Source organism: Salarias fasciatus, chromosome 9 (assembly GCF_902148845.1).
Source record: "Salarias fasciatus chromosome 9, fSalaFa1.1, whole genome shotgun sequence".
NCBI lineage: Eukaryota > Metazoa > Chordata > Actinopteri > Blenniiformes > Blenniidae > Salarias > Salarias fasciatus.
Genome location: NC_043753.1, coordinates 25,056,090 through 25,073,357, shown reverse-complemented (window position 1 = coordinate 25,073,357; position 17,268 = coordinate 25,056,090). Strand labels below are relative to the sequence as shown.

Here is a 17,268-nt window from a genome sequence, read left to right as displayed (position 1 = left end):
CAGAGGACGGAGTGGCTGATGGTGTGGAAGGCTGCAGTGAGGTCCAGGAGGACGAGGATGCTGAGATGGGCGGAGTCAGACGAGAGGAGGAGATCATTGGTGGTTTTTAATAGAGCTTTTTCAGTGCTGTGTTTTGGACGGAAGCCGGACTGGAAGGGTTCATAGAGACTGAGCTGAGGTGGGTTTGGAGTTGAGAAGCCATGACTCGTTGGAGGACTTTGGACAGAAAGGGAAGGTTGGAAATGGGCCGGAAGTTTGCAGGGTTGTCGGGTGGAGACCAGGTCTTTTGAGGATGGGGGTGATGGCAGCCAGCTGGAGAGACGGTGGGACAGATCCGGATGAGTGAGGAGTTTATGATTTGAGTGATGAGTGGAGAGATTATGGGAAGACAGGTTTTAATGATGAAAGGACAGCGTTATGATTCCGTTTCAGAAAAGTCACTTTTAGACAGCAGTGTTTCAGCAACAATCAATATATTTCTCTGTCATCTAAAGGACTGAAATGTGTCTCAGCTGATGCAGAGAACTGGGTAGTTTTCTAAAATTCACCCAAACCTCAGTGGAAGCTGCCTGGTTTCATCGAAGCAGGACGTTAGATGTCTGGATCTCAGGTCAGTCAGTCAGTCATCTCCATCAGCTGGTTTGTGTCACTCGGTAAACGTTCAGCTCAGCCACTGACAGAGCAGACTGGAAAATAACCATTCCTGTCGAGAAACTCACTTCACCAGGAGCAGACCAGACTCCTGTGTGTCTGCTGTGTCTTACAAAGAAGTCGTCACAGGACAGAAACAAGCCCATCCATCCAGAGACTGCTCACCTCGGAATAAATCAGCCGCCTTGGTGCACTCAGACCAGCTGCTTGGAAAACAGTGTGACTGTGATGTGAGGATTGGTCGATGAAGAAGCACCAGAATCACAGCTTTCCGTATAATTTATGTATGTCGGGTTTTGTTTTTTTTTCCAGATTACATTAGTTGTGAAAAATCCCTCAATAGAAGCAGGATTTGGGTAAAGCACGCCGTCATGGTCAGAGCTGTTCACTAAAACTATCTCAAAGCACCTGAATTTGTAGATAATTTATGCTATATCAAATGTTGATTGAATTTATTGATGTAACGGGGAACATTAAAGCTTTGACTGAGGTTTCTACTGAAAAACATGATGGAAACTTCATGATGCACGCAGATGAGTTTGAAACATTTTGAGAATCTTCTCCTTCGTTTCATAGCAGTCCACAGCATTTCTACAGATCACCGTTCAGCGCCAGGCCCCGTCCACACCACATTCTGAAAGGAAAAAACACTGCATTTTCGTTTTAAAGAAGTCTTGCTTTCAGGTGGAAGTATTTTGAACATTATGTCTGTTTACATGGAAACAGCAGGAACCTGCTGGTATTACCTTGAGTCAGGCTCAGCTGACCGAATACACACATCAACATTTACTCGCATTTAAATCCAGCTATTAGTGATAAAAATCATCCAGGAAAACAACTGGCGTGTGTTTTTGGCAGATTGAGGAAGTGCATTCAGACATCGTGCTTAAACCCCACGCAGTGTTCTACGCCAGCGCTCTGGAGAGAACAAGGCTCTCTTCATGATCCGCTCTCATGGATGGAAGGAACCCTGCAGGCTGGAGAAAAGCACTTCTCCTCCAGCGGAGACCTTGTTCCTGCCGTGTTCGGGGAAACACGGTGACATGTTGGCGTTTCTGTATCAACACGGCGCGGCGCTGACGGCGACCGCCACCCCCTCCTGGAACCTGCGCTCCTGTTTTGACACGTTGTCATCCCTCAGCGGAGCGGCGAGGCATGAGGAGGAGCGCCAGCCGGCCGTGTTCACGCTCCTCCGAGTGGCTCTAATCAAGCCCCGATGGCCGCCGGCCCACCGGGAGCGCTGATGGAGGCTCACGTGATAGAAAACAAACAAAATCAGGCACGAGGCTGAGCGGAGGAAGAATAACAAGAAGCAGTGATTCTGTAATGGGTCGTGTCCCTTTACCAGCTGATGTAATTTCCAATAAGCGCCGCCGGTCCAGAGCGGATGCCAGTGTAGAGCAGGGGGGAGCCGGCTCCCGGGTCCCGTCTGGAGGACGGAGGACGGATCAGAACGACGGCGTGTTCGGCCGTCAGAGGGAAGCCAGGCGTCGGGTCTGCAGACGGACCAGCCAGACGGAGACGCCGCCGCCAAACAACGGCGGTCGGCTTTATGTTCCGGTGCGTCGACTCTCACAAGTCCGAGGCGTTTCTGAGGAATCGCAGCCTGAGAGGTGCATGTGACGTGCACGGGGAACAGAGGGGGGATGCTTTGGGTCCAGTTAGCCGGGCTGTTCCAGCCGCCGGCCGTGTGTGAGCAGGTGTTGATGGCGGCGGGTTGTGGAGCGGCGCTGAGGTTCTGGCCTGAAGGAGTGACGCTCCACAGAGGCTGTTAGCAGCCAGCCAGGGGTGAGCGAATGGAGCACCCCTTTAACTGTGAGTGCCCGGGGTCCCGGGTCTGGCCGCCTGGCAGAGGGATCTCCCAACCCGAGCCTCTCCTCCCGGTGTGGGCGGAGCCTCTCTCGCAGACAGACACATTACTCCACCGAGCTTCCTGATTAAACGCCAGAGTCAGAACAGCGCTAGCTTTCCCTGCTTTTCCTCGCTGTGATGAAATCTCATGGAGAAACAGATTTCTCCACCTTCAGCTGGTGGGACGCTCCCGGAGAGCAGCGCTCCTTCACCTGGAACAGCACAGGAAGCACTGGGCAACAAACAGCAACCATCAACACGTGGTTTGGTGCTGAAGCGTGAGCAGCTGACTATCAGCTCAGACAGGAAATGATTCAGCACAGTGTCTGGAATGCTTTTTCAATAACATGATTCCGCTGTAAACTGTGGATGTCCTAAAATCATGACTGAAATATGGGACTGGAGAAAAACTTCCCAAAATGCCCAGATCAGTGCAGAACACCACTCAGAGTGCTTTCACTGTGAAGAGAACCGACAGCCGCTTCCTGACAGAGCTCTGCTGTTGTGTTCTCCGTGTTCGGTGCATAAAGAGACGTTTGTTTCAAAGACACCATGAGGCGCTACACTGAGAAAACAACAATGGGCAAGCAAAACCAACGGCGGAAAGAAAACCTTCCATTTTATCAGGAAGAAACCTGCAGAGCCAGACTCAGAGGAGAGGTTCTGCGGTTCTGGTTCTTGTCCTGGTTTAAATGGGAGTGACAGCAGACAGACAGACGGTGAGGAGGGATTCGAACCCGGGTCCAGGTATGGAGCAGCAGAGATGAGTCCAGCCTCTGCAGGAGGCTCACACTGTGGAGCTGACTCCAGGCTGAAGGTTCATACCGTCTGCTTTCAGCAGGATGCCTCAGTGTTTCCAGGCCGCCATGTTGACCCCCCCATGCTGGAGCCAGGTCTCCACTTCCTCCTCTTCATGAAGGGAGGACGGAGGGAGCGGCTCTCACTCACCTCACACTGCATTTAAGAAGCCTCCCTCTTTTCCCTTTCCATCTTCCTCTCAGCATCTGTCTTCATCTTCGTCTCTTCTTTCCTTTCTCATCCTCATCCTCCCTCCGAGTCGGCTCCGGGGAGGGCAGAACAAAGAGCCCCGGCGTCCTCCGGAGACGTCCTGGAGCTGGAGTCACACTCCATCAGAGCCCTGCAGGCATTATCCAGTCAGCAGCTCTTACTGTCAGCGCTTTCCACCTGAACAACACACTCTGAACATGGAGAGCACAGTGGCTCTGTCGGCTGTCTGTCCCTCTGCTGGTCCTGTGGTGGACCGGCGTCCGTCCACAGTGATCTCTGCTGCGGCTCCACAGACGTGGAGATACGGGAGTGTGCAGTTCTAGAAGCTGGACCGAACCGGCTCTGATTCAGAGAACATGTCGTGCAGAGTGAAGAGGTCAGATTTCGCTGCTGCACGTCAGAACCACTCAGGACCTGATCCCCTCGACCTCTGCTGTCCTCTGCTCTCTCGTCTCTCTTTTTCCTTCTCTTTCTGTCCTCTAAACCAAACTGGAACAGCAGAGTCTCCTCCTCTCGGCGGTTCCTTCCTGGTGTGAGGCAGTTTTTCCCGCTGTGCTTGCTCCTGTGGATTAGTTGGGCTTCCATTTGTAAAACTGCCAAGTGGTGGCTTTGATGTAATTTGCTTTAAATAAATTAAAATGTGCGTAAAAATAAGAATAATCCATATTAATAAAAGAAAAGACTCCAATGAAGAGATAAATGGGCTGAAAATGCTCAGGCTGCTGTCAGTATTTTGGCTTTGCAGCTTCACCAGCATTAATCAGTCTTTTCTAAACGAGTCTCTGCAAACAGATCTGATCCTGCAGCGAGTGTTTTTCCGTAGCGATATCGCTGCTTACACATAACATAACATAACTCTAACCTGTAATTGTGGCTTCCAGACGCTGTGTGCTGTATGTATTTCAAGTGGCAGTGCTTTCTTTGGAGGGAGTCACTGCCGCTTGTCAAATTTAGAAGAAATGCAAGATTTATTGCCCCGGGGCTTTGGGGGATAAGGCAGCGACACCGTCCACCGTCCGCACCGCTTCGCACACATTCTGTTTATTCTGGTGGCCGCTCGGCGAGGCGGCGCTCGGCTCGTTGCTGCTGGATCCTCAGGCCGCTTTACAAGAGCGCCCATGTATTTCCAGAGAGGCTGAGGGAGCACATGCAACCACAAAACATACCTCAGAGTCATATCGCCACGAGGGCAGATACTCCAGCCCCTCCAGCCGCCGATGCTCACAACGCCGCACTGCTTTTCACTTTTAAATCTGCACATATTCTTTTGGCCAAAGTATAGAGGAACAGACATGCAGAGGAACATGTATGTCGGGAGGGTTTTAAGGCCGGGGTGTGTGCAGGACTGAACGCATTACATGTGCTGTTTGCATTTCTCTGTCCTAATTATAGAAACTTTATGTCTGTTCGCCATGAAAACCGCCGTCCCTCAGCCTATATTACACAGCAGACACCACATGTTTGACATAAAGCCTCGCAGGCTGGTGAGCTCAGTTGGACTGCAATGTGCTAACATATCCGTGGCTGTGGAGCTGACCCCTGTTGGCCAATGACAAGCTTTTATTATGAGCTTTTTAGTGAGAGTTTTCCCCATTTGGCCAAATGTGACCCGTTTTGTGCCAAGAAGCCGGTTGAAGCTGGGTGTGTTGGAGCGAACGCCCTGCTGCAGAGCTCTTAGGTAACTGTTGGAGTCTCCACCAGCACCTGGGCAGACACTGCCAGCCTCGGGCCTGGATCACACCTGATGCATGTCCTTGAGAGGTGAGAAAGAAATCTGCTGCGGGTCGGTTCACTCTGAGGCGGGTGTGACGTCTCGGTGGGCAGCGCTGCTTCGTCTGTTCACTCCCGCTACTGTGGAGCCCGGCGCTGGCGAGGGTTTCCTGTGGAGGCATTGTGGGAAATCAGCAGATCAGCTGGAGGAGAAGACATCCCATCTCTACTGAAGAACAGTCATCAGGAAGTTGAGCAGTCAGTCAAAGCAGGAGAGCTATGAACTGGACACGTTTAGAGTGTATCGATCTCTGCAGCATGTGGTTTCAGACAAAAACAAACAACAGCACCAACCAGTGGCCAGCATGAGGACTGCATGTTTCTGCCGTTTCCGTGTAAACAGGGAAAACGTTTCGTTTTCACTTTAAAGGTGCATTAAGGAGTTTTACAACCTTAAAAATACTTATTTTCCACCATAAATATGTTCCACATTTTTAATGATGTGTACAATGAGCCCTGACAGATTCATCACCAGAACCTCTAACAGGCTAAACTGTCACTTGAAAGTCACAGTGCCGGTCCGGCTCCAGCATTTTTTTGGGGAGAATTTGAAAGGAATGACGTAATGCATGCTCTGGCTGGTTAGGTTTCATTTTGTCTGCCATTACTCCGCCAGATGCTTCGTGAGCAACAACTGAGCAGGATCTTCCAGGAAGTCAGAACAGACTGGCTTCTAGCACTGCAGCTCCACACAGACTCCACCAGGGAGAAGACACTGACATCTTACTGGAGCGCTACTAAACGAGCGAGGAAGGAGTTCCCCTCTTCCGTGCTCGCGAGCCACAGGGACGAGTTTTTCACTAAGCTGCATTACGCCCAAGGCCTGCAGGGGGCGCTGTTTTGCTTAAAACGTGCAAACTCCTTGAGGCACCTTTAAGCCTTGTGTGAGCGGGTCTTCAGTCACGGTCAGGGACCAGACAGAAGCGAAGTGGAAAGAAAAAATTTGTTTCTCCTGTGCAAGTTTGACCGTTATTAAGAGTTACTCCATCAATAACTACAGTTACAGCGAACAACCACCGGACACAGACTTTGTGAGCGTCTGGTGTGGCGGTGAGGGCTGTGTGGGAAAGACATCCAGTGTCTGGTGAGAGTCGTGCTGCCTGCTGACCTGAAGTCCGGTTCATGTTGTAAACTGGACCATCCATCGGTCTTCAGCCTGGAGGACAGGATTCCTCACCTGTTAGCACCCTCAAACTCCACTCTGTGGCCTTTATGTTCTGGTTCCTTTGACAGTAATGAATCCTACAGTGGTTCTAATGAACTGTGAACACTGAGTCTGGATGTTCCTGCCGGGGATCATCACTCTACGACCGCTTACTGTGGATGTGATCTGTTTGCTCGAGCAGTAATTAGGCCGGTTTTTGTTGGCACTGCTGTCTTTGCTTCTAGTTCTTTATTTGTCCTCCACCGAGAGGAAAAGCCTCTGCATCAGACCGCCGGCTTTCCGTCCCGCCGCCTGTTTAAACAGTCGATAAGTCGAGCCATTATTTCAAACGGCTGCATGACCTCAGGAGTGTCTGTCAGATTCAAACAAGATAAGCTTATTAGCGGCGGCCCGGAGCGAGCGCCTCGCCGAGCTGCACATGTGGGCCGTAAAACGCCGCCTGGAAGAAAGTTATATGAAAGGTCTTCAACTTTCTTGTCAATCATCAGTCACCCGTGCTGAAGCCCATTTAAAGGCACTTGCCCCTCCGCTTTAGTCCTTTGCCTAAAAACACAGAGGATTATGGGAAAGGACAGGCAGGACTCTGGAAGGTTTTACTGCTCCGGGATGTGGTCACAGCCTCTTGTTAGGGTGCTTTTAACCGTTTCTATTTTAGAATGGATTAGTGAGACCCGTCTCGCAGGTGCTCATTACAAAGACCGGTGTCCCCCGGTTCCCGTCCTGCTGCGACCGCAGCGCCGCGAGCCGCACCGGACCGGATCTGAACCGGATCTGCACCGGATCCGACACGGAGCCCGTAAAAGATCACAGCAGTTTGGAGGATGGGATTCTGGCACTAAAGAAAAGCCTCCTCCAGCTCCTGAAGCAGGACCAGGACCAGGACCAGGACCGGACCAGGAGCAGCTCCTCCTCCTCCTCAGTGCAGTGAGTGAGGTGGCGTGCTGCCGCTCTGGCCAGCGCCGGCCTGTCCTCAGTGTTTCCACGCCGCTCATTAGAGCCGGAGCTGGAGGAAGCGTGCGGAGCGCCGTGTTTATTATGCCGTATTGGGTTCTAGTGGAAGAACGTCCGAGGCCAGCAGGTGCTTCTGAGCAAAGAGCACATTTGTTTAACTTTGTAAAAGATCCAGGCTGCAGGAATTGTTTCATCTAATCCCCTTTAACAAACAGCCATTAGGCTGGCTAATGAGCCCCGGGGTGAGGCGGATTAAAGCCTCATTTCTGCTCCTTTCCTTTTCATCCCTCTTCACTTCTGCTGTTTTCCTTCCCAGACACACAGATGCTCTCTCCACGTCAGTGTCTGACTGCTGTCCAGCAGCCCCGCTGCTCGGCGCTTCTTAATTTAGACCGCTTCCATCCGGGTTCCAAATACAATACCTGGAGGGGGAGAGAGGCCCGTAAATCCAGAGCTCTAACAACAGCAGAATCCACAGCGAGCTCCCCGACGCCGCAGATGAGCTGCTGCCCCCCCCCAAGCCTCACAGGACCCTCACTGACTGATTTACTGGCGGGCCCGGTCCAGCGCTGCCCTCATGGTTTGGTTCCACCTGCTGCGCCGCGCTGAGCCGCTGGATGACTGCGCCAAGCAAGGCAAGCGCCTGAGGAAGTGTCCATCGGACACCCCCGTCCTCCGAGGAGACGAGGACGTCATGGGTGGGCCGCTGCCAGGCAGTAAAGAAGCCTGAAGAAACCTGTTCTCGAGCAGAAACGAGGCTTAATCCGTTTCACGGAGCGCATGTCTGGAGCATGCGTCCAGGAGTCTCCGGACACGTCCCGGCTGTAAATCAGCGTGGAAGGAACCGCTGCTGTCTCTCCGTCCCGTGTCCCCCGGGTCCTGTGGCTGCAGTGTGGACAGCAGAGCGAGGCCCGCAGCGGGATTCCTCTCGACCGCTGCCTCCGTCAAACTCATAAATCACTCCCAGTATGCAGCGGCTGCTCTCGTGCACTTTACGGTGGCAGAGCTGCAGGTCCGGTCCGGACAGCCGCCGCTCTGGCCGGTCGCTCTCCGGTGGGGGGGTGGGGGGGTGGGGGCGGCAGTTGTGGGTGGCGGGGGGTCCTGGATGTGGGGTTCGGTGTTCCGTTGCCTTCCGGGGGTGTCTCCCACAGGATGTGACAGTTGGATGACGCGGGAATGTGAGTATGTTTGGGGTAGGATGGAGTGTGTGTGTGTGTGTGTGTGTGTGTGTGTGTGTGTGTGTGTGTGTGTGTGTGTGTGTGTGTGTGCGTGCGTGTGTGCGTGAGAGGGTGTGAGTGTGTTGGAATGTGAGTGTGTGTGTGTGTGCGTTTGGTTTAGGGATGAGTGATTGTGTGTGTGTGCATGTGTGTGTGTCAGTATGAGTGAGTGGGTATGAGTGTTGGGTTGGGGCGGGGGGGGAGTGAGGCGGGAGAGGACAGGGGGTGGGAGGGGTGGGCCGGGCGGTGGACGGGCGGGGGGGTGGGTTCCGGGTGGGGGTGGTGGGGTGGGAGGTGGGGTGGGGTGGGGTGGGGGGGGGGGGGGGGGGGGGGGTGGGGGGGGGGTGGGGGGGGGGGGGGTGATGCCCTGGATCTCGGGGTGCGTGGCCGGAGCGCTGGGGGGTGTACTGGCCCGGGGTGGGTAGCCGCCCGTGTGGGCTGGTTCTCCCGGGTGGGTCATAGCCCTTCGCCTGGGTGGGGGGTTGGCTCCTGGGCTCTTGGGCCTTGGGCTCTCGGCCCTGCCCGCCCCGGGCGTCCGGCGCCCGGGGTGGACCGGCTCCTGCCGGTCGTGGCTCCGCGGGGCCCGGGCCCCGGGACTGCCGGGGTCCCCGGCCGGGGCTTTCCTCTGCCCCGTTTCCGGACCGGAGCGTGGGCGTCTGCCTGGGGGGGCGGCTTGGATCCGGGCTCTGTGATGTCCGCCGGCTGTCTGGGCTCTGAGGGCCTCTCTGGCCTGCTTCTGGCCTTCTCAGAGGTCAGAGGTCATATATGCATGATCACTATCACCATCACTGTCACCATCATATTCACATGATCACGTTGATCTTTAATCACTCTTCACATACTGGGTTACCTTGTCTTCTTGTGGTGGTTAGAATAATGGTGATCTGTAGCAGACCTCTCTTGATGCACGCCCCGAGTTTACTACTAGTTACGACGAGCTATATTCAAAAAAAAAAAAAAAAAAAAAAAAAAAAAAATGGTTTGTGGTGTCCTTGCATTTCCCTCCTCCCCTACACCTCCTTTTATTTTTGTGGCCTGGTCTGTTCATTAATATGGTTTGGAAAAAAAGAAGAAAAAAAAAATGTATGTATGGTTCTGTAATTTTCTGTGTTGGTTGTCGGCTCTGTTTTGGTGTTGTCTAGATTGGGGGTTTGGGATTGTTCTAGGTTGCGTGTGGTGCGTCGACAACACTGTTTTGTATTGTGACTTTGTACATAGGTTGTGCCCCCCCCCCTTCCGTTCTCCCTCTCTTTATCTTTCTCTCTTTCTGTCCCTGCTCTCTGAGCGTTTCCGTCCCGGTCCTGTCCGGTAGCCATGCCGGATGCCAGCTTTAAATAAAGGCAGCAGCAGGAGGAGACTCAGTCTCGTGCTGCTGCTAATATTAAAATCTGTTCGGATAGTAAAAGGCTACAATCATACAATATTGCACGCCCCAGCTACCGAACAGGACAAGGGAAAAAAAAAAAAAAGAAAATGTATAAAGACAGGTGTGAGAACATCTGTTGGCCCCCTGGCAGATACACCCTTTCTACATTTAAAACAAACTACTAGAAAAAATAAAAAATACAAATATATATATATATATTTATATATATATTTATATATATATTTATATATATAATGAAAAAAATACCAGAACGTTTGAATTAAAAGCAAGAGGAAGTTTTCTAGTTGCGCTGCAGAGTTCAGAAGCTGTCTTCTGTCTGACATCCTCAGATCAGGCCAGACTTGTGGTGCCCCAACTGAAGGGCCCCAGGCCTCAGGTTGAGAACCGCTGCATCAGATTTCACTCCTCCTGATGAAGTGGGTGCATGTATACTCATATATATGCTCCTCAGAATGCATACACCACAGAAGAGCAGCTTGTTATTCATCATTTTTTTAATTCCCATGTCAGTCACCACTGAACTGATGGCGTTATTATTAACTTTGAACTGAGGGAACTTATTTGCCGTGTCAAAACTGGGAGTGTCCTCCCAAATAGAAGGTTTTCTCTGCGCAGTGTTTGTCCGCCGGACGGTGCCAGACCAGGCGGCAGGGAGGAAATACGCTCTCAAATATGCGGTCATGAGGACACCGTAAAAGGAAAACATACAGGGATTTTTATTATGGTGACAACAGTTGATTTGACATTTCGGAGTCACTGACTCGGCACTTCTCTCACACGATAACAGTAGTTTCGCCTCATGGAGGCATATTTTATTTGCTGCGTTGCGTATGTGTTGGGTTCACTGTGTGGCTGCACGGGCCTTTTTCTTCGAATTTTTTTATTTTCAACTTCCACGAATGAAAGTGTTTTTCCCAGTCAGGAAGGGCAAATGATACACTGAGTTCGTACAGAAATAAAGAGGAGGCATTTGTTCTAAAAATGACAATCTGCCCCCTGCCAACCCCCCCAGCACAGCCCTCCAAAGCCACCTGCTAAAGTTAGGTGGAACCATATCCAGCAAAGACACATCGCAGCCAAACGCATCTCTCCACAATCTCTGAGGACGGAGGCTCAGCCGGGACATGGGATTGCTCCAGCGTGGCTGCACGGTGGCGCAGTGGTTCGCCCTCTCACCTCACAGTGAAAGAGTCGTGGGTTCTATTAAAATGTCTGATATAGCTGGAACATGTTTTTACTAAGTCACGTTGAAGCTAATGCTTCATGGCTAGAAGGAGCTAGCTCACTTCTGATATCTCAGCTCGGGTCTCAGTGTCGTGCTGGTTCTGATTCTCTGAAGAAATGTCAATAAAAAAAAGATTTTTTTTCTTTTTTTTATGTTCCAATTTCCTTTGTTTGACCGGATCAGAGCCTCTTGTGGGTCAGTTTTGGCCCATCAGCGTCATATTTGACACCCCTGCTTCAGACACAAGAACAGTTTTAAAATGCACTACTGTCTCTGTCTCTGTTAGATGAACTGAATGCTATCTGAAACACTCAAAAAAAAGTTGCACTTTTAAGGTTTTTAGGTTTTTGTTTGCAGCCATCTCCACACACCATTGCACAGAGGGTTGAAAGAAAAACAGGTGCCATGAAAGTTCCTTTAAACAGAGTAATGTGTAAAGAAATGTGTTTCTGGGTGCAAGATAATTCTCTAAAATAGTAAATAATTATGGGTTTCTATTTTATTTATAGAGCACCATTCAGACACAATTCAGAGTGTTTAAGAAAAGGACAAGAAAACATTGAAACAAGGGGATTTAAAAAGGCATAAAACGATTAATCAGTGAATTAAGAATGTGATTCATATAAAGTCAACAATGGAAAGAGCAAATAAATGAGTGTGTCAGGGAGTTTGTTTCACATGTATTGAAACGCGCAATAATGTGAATTTAACATTCAGAGTTTAACATCTGGCCTCGTTTCAGAAACCGCGTTTCTCTATTTTGACCCGAGCCGCTTTCCGTTGTGACCGGATGTATCATAGCAACGGCGGGGGGCTGGGGGCTGGGGGGTTGTAGTGTGGTTGCCATGGATACCGGGACTGCGGAAGCGCCGCTGTAGAGCAGCAGGTTGAATTACAAGGTGAGTTTGACTTCATGATTATAACTGATAGCAGAGAAGAGCCGCCGCGGGGCGGACGGGTCCGGACTCAGGACGATCCGCTCCGAGCGGGACACGGAGACACGGAGAGACAGACAGGAGGGCTGCTGGGGGACACCGCGCTCCGTTTAACAGCACAGTCACATTCTGAAGAGGGGAAGATCCTAAATAACAAACAAATGGAAATTCAACTCTATTGGAAAAGTTACTGTACTTTTTTTTTTAGAGTTAATGTACTTTTCCATTTTTACTTTTTAGCACATTCAAGCTATCTCTATAATTTGTGAGTAGCCTACAGCTACCATCAGTAACCCGGGAAATTATTTACAGACATCGGCCCCAAATGTGATGTGATGTTTCATTTTTACGTTTCAGTTTCAGCTATTCGAGATGAATCTCAACTATAAAAGAACCAATAAAGACTATAAAATGAGAATATGAACCAGGTGGTGCTGCTGAATGTCCCGCCGTCTCAAGGCGCGCTCAGCCATTTTCAGAAACGTTTCGGTGCCAGTGACCGCCGTTGTCATGTGAATGAACAATGAAACTGTCTTATGTTGTGGTGGAGCCGCTCTGCTTTACTCCTCTGCTGCCTCCACTTCTTACATGAGTGAGGGAGGCTTCAGGAGTGAGAGGCAAGATGAGAAACAGATAAATGTAGCCGGTATCAACACCAGTTTAACGACGCAACACTTCCATGTGTCTGAAACATTGCCCTATCTCCCAGCTCCAGGCGGGCACCGACCCGGGCAGCCCAGTCAGCCCAGTCAGCCAGGCGGGACTCGACAGCGATGACGGAGTCCTTGTTGAAGGCGGTCCAGCGCTTGGTGGAGCACCTCGGCTCCTGGCGGCCGCCGGACGCCGAGCGCGTGTTGGAGCAGCCGCTCCGGTGGACAACCTCTCTGGCGGCGTCGGATTTCCAGGCGGGATATGACGTCAGGTGGGTGCGATCACCAGAGTTCCCTCACCTCGGCTGTGCTCACAGCAGGAGGCCAGAATTAATCTGATTTTCGGCTTCAGGACCACGTTCTGTTTGACTTCATCGGGATTCCTGGTCTTCTTTCAGTGAGCGGTTTGCTTCTATCTGCAGCCTGGAGACACAAACTAAAACACGTTCTCATGTCCCTGAAGTGTCTCTGCTTTTCTCATGTGAAGCAAATCAAGCTTTAAATGCCGGAGTGATGTTAGTGTGCGTTGTGTGTTTCGTCCTCAGCGGCTCTGCTGTTCAGTCCCAGGACCGGGACGGGGACGGCCGTCCTCTGCTGCAGCTCTCGCCCCCCACCGTGTCCGTCCTCAGCCTCAGTCAGCTCGCTGCGCTGCTGCAGCTGGCCGGGGACCGGAGTCTGGAGGAGCTTCGGACGTGTCTCGAGGGTGAGCCGGGTCCCTCAGAACCCACAGTCTGAACTCACACCGCCTGATTGCTGCTGCTCTGCTGCCGCTCTATTATGCTGTCACTGTAAATCCTTTACATCTGTACATATACACATGGAAACTTTCAAAAGCAGATAAGTCTGTAGAAATATCTAAATCTGTCTGAAGCATGAGTGCCTAATGAGCGACTTGCTGTCAGTGTGGGAATGGAGGCTCTCATCTCATCCTGGACTGGATTCTTTCAGAGAACAGAGACCTCATGGTGAGGACTCTGGGCAGCAGCTTGGCGTCCGTCACTCAGCCAGAAGACGTCCAGCGTCTGCTAGAAGGAGTCAGAGAGGACAGGGCCCCGGACCCGGAGGCGAAGGTCAAACTGCTCCTCCTGCTGCACAGCCAGGACCGGCGGATCGGCGGCGAGCTGATGGAGGAAGTGTGTCGGTGGGTCTCCTGCCGCCCTCATCCCCACTCTGACATCCAGCCGGAGCGGCTGCTGTCTGAGGCTGAGGAACACCGGAGTGACTGCAGCTTCCTGTCCGGCAGGGCGGCGGGGCTGGATCCCTCCGCGGTGAAGAAGGAGGTGCAGCGGCTGCAGCGGCTCTGCGGCGACGGGGAGGACAGTCCGCTCAGGTCGCTGCGATACACTTCAGGTTTGAATCACGAGCAGGGATCAGCAGAGCGCTCGCTGCTCACACTACCGCTGGACAGGAGGCACTTCACCACTTCACCACTTCACCACTTCACCAGGCCGTCACATGGGCATCATTTAGGCCTCAGCGATTGAAGGAAACAATCTAACGGTGATTCTTCTGCCAGATATTGGGATTTTTATTCAATCCACGATTAAAATCAAGCTTCAGTTGAATATTCACCGTGCACAGAGATTTAAAACATGACAGAAAATTACATCATGCCATCAAACATTAGATGCTATTTACTCTGATGGAAGGATCAGGACTAACGATCAGAACTGCTTCCAGCATGGATCTATGGCACAGGAACATGGATGCATTGACCATAGTGGAGTTTTAAGCCCCGCCCCCAAATGCAAACCAACAAATTGTATTTCACCTACCCCCTCTGACATAGATGTAGAGGACGTAGAGGTCCCAGCTGCTGACATGTTGTTTTCTGGCTAATTAAGGAATTCAGGATGAATAAAAATGGCCAGAGGACGAGCCTGGAGCTCGAGCAACACAATCCCTGAAGGGACGAAGCACCAGATGAATCACCAGAGCCTCTTTTCACTGCAGAGCCTGCTGGGGTGACACAGCGTCACACATAGATCTCAAATGAAGTTTTGTTTGAATTCTACTAATGTGATGCCTTGATGATGCCTGAACAGTAATTCTTCATGGTCGATTGGATCCGTATTAGCAGTTCTTTTGTTGCGTTCTTAAAGCTTCTTACACACTACACAGGAGAAGAGGCTTCTGCTTTTGGCACAACTCGGCCATCTTGGATGGGTCCCCCATGAGGAAGGCGTTTGAACAACTCCAACAATCACAACTCCCAAAATATTCAGCAGTGTTGGGCAAGTTACTTTAAAAAGTGATTATAGTTTCTAGTTACTTCTTCAAAAAGTATCTGAGTTAGGTACTGAGTTACAATATCTTAAAAGTAACTAATTCCTTGGCAAAGTAACTATTGGATTCCTGTAACAGAACCGGTTTAATGTGTCAAAGAATTTGGATTCCTTCTGAATGGAACTTTAAGATGCAAGTTAAATTATTGATTATAAGACTGAATACATGATTAATGAAATAAATTGAGATTTGACAGAATAAATTACAAACAGGAAACACTACATTAATCTAAATTATTCAAAACCTGCTGTATTATTCTGTATACATGAGACAAGACAAAAATCACATGTGATTTGTAACTGTAGGTATATTTCTACATTTTCAAGGAAAGAATAAAACACCATAGATGCACATCAAAAGATGTCTGTACTTCCATTTAAAGGCTGCCTTTGAATGATCAGGGCTCTATGGCTGTATCACTCTCTGACTGTCTGTATGATTCAGATTCAGATCCAGATTCAGAAGACTGTAGTGATCCCATAGGGGAATTCATTTGCAGCACATCTGAAGCAGTTTCTCTCGTGTATACAACATGACGCAGTGCAGTTCAGCTACAAGTGGAACTCAGGTTGAACGATGTTAAAACAAGCAATACAATAAACAATGATGATGTCATTCAGAATGTTCCTGACTGAGGAGTTGCAACAATGTATCAATTTCAAATGACATCATCAACTAATGTGACCTGGATATGCAAATGAGCACATATGCAAATTAGATGATGAGGAGTTACAATGTATTGGTTTTAAGTGATTGTGGAAAAGAAAAAGTCCATTTCAAAAGGAAGAAAGCTTTCTCTTAAAGGAAGAGGGAACTGCAGGAGAGAGAGAGAGAGAGAGAGAGAGAGAGAGCACTGAGCAGAAGAGAGACAGCTCAGTGACATTCTGACATTCAGAACGCATGCTTTCACGCTGAAATAGCCAGTATTCTGCTTTAATGTGGCCTTATCGATAAATATAGACATTTATTCATTTTATAGTTCAATAAAGTAACAGTACAGTAAACACTGATATACGCAATATGTCCTTATTAATTATTTATTAATTACGTATATTATTTTTTATTAATTATTTATTAATTATAAATCCGAATTTATTAACTATATTGTTATTAATATATTTGATTTCAAGCACACCCACACACACACACACACACACACACACACACACACACACACACACACACCACTGCCGTCCTGACATGTCTCAATTCAACCAGCCGCTCCCAGACCTGAGATGAGAAGAACAGTCTCCACAGTAGCCTGAAGTGAAACTGCTCATGATTGTGATATTCATGGATTAAACACACATTCATTCATTCATTCATTCATTCATTCATTCATTCATTCATTCATTCATTCATTCATCCATACATTCATATATGAGGTTGTCATTTGTAGCTGCTCAGTGTTTTTTATTTTGAAGGCTGGGAAAGCCAGCTGTGAAGCCGTGTGGCCTGCAGTGTAACTCTGCAGTCCAGAGTTGTGGTGGTGGATGTTCAGTCCTGTTTTCTTGTCTTTCCAGATGTGGAGTTTCCAAACGGCTGCCGCTCCCCGCCATGGCGGCAGCTTCTCGGGGAGATGTGTTATCTGGTGATTGAACCCTGCGACACTGACGTCCTCCACGTCACCTGCAGCAGCGATGGTGTTTTTCTGAACGGGGTGAGCTGATTGAAGCTCCTCTTCTAGTTTTACTGTATTCTGCGCTCTATTCTCTTTCTAACTGCACATGAACAGAGAGCAGCAGCTTTGCTCCAGTTAGGTTCCATCAAGCAGACGACTCGGTGTGACACACACAGCTCCAGTGTCTTGTTTTCCCAGCATTCCTCTGAGTTGCTCTGAACTTGTAATTAGTAAAAGTTGCTGTTAACCATCATGCCGCTGTCAGTCACACATTCTGATGGTTCAAAATCATGTCAAGGTTTTATCTTCCTCGTTCTGATGAACAGTAACTCGATCTGTCCCTCAGATCTTTCGTTCCTGTCCAGACGTAAAGCGCTCACTGGTGCTCAGGTGTCCTCTTATTGCACATACTGTCTGTGAATGTGTTTGCAATTACTCCTCAGTGAGAATCTGGATGCCGCGGCACATTTCACTCGGCTTCCTGTCTCTGTTTCTTCACCTGGAAACAGTTGGAGCAGAAAAAAAAGAATAGTAGTGTTGACAAATGAAAC

General features: G+C 49.8%; 1 protein-coding gene across 1 annotated transcript in view; it reads left to right on the top strand.

Moving 5' to 3' along the window:
* Positions 1-7,973: 7,973 nt before the first annotated feature.
* odad2 (outer dynein arm docking complex subunit 2) overlaps positions 7,974-17,268 on the top strand; it is a 46,324-nt gene continuing 37,029 nt past the window's right edge. Inside the window, exons 1-6 of the mRNA XM_030099558.1 lie at positions 7,974-8,094; positions 12,896-13,082; positions 13,356-13,513; positions 13,759-13,951; positions 14,054-14,160; positions 16,620-16,756. Coding sequence (XP_029955418.1) covers positions 7,974-8,094; positions 12,896-13,082; positions 13,356-13,513; positions 13,759-13,951; positions 14,054-14,160; positions 16,620-16,756 — 903 coding nt within the window. The remainder of the gene's footprint in view (positions 8,095-12,895; positions 13,083-13,355; positions 13,514-13,758; positions 13,952-14,053; positions 14,161-16,619; positions 16,757-17,268) is intronic.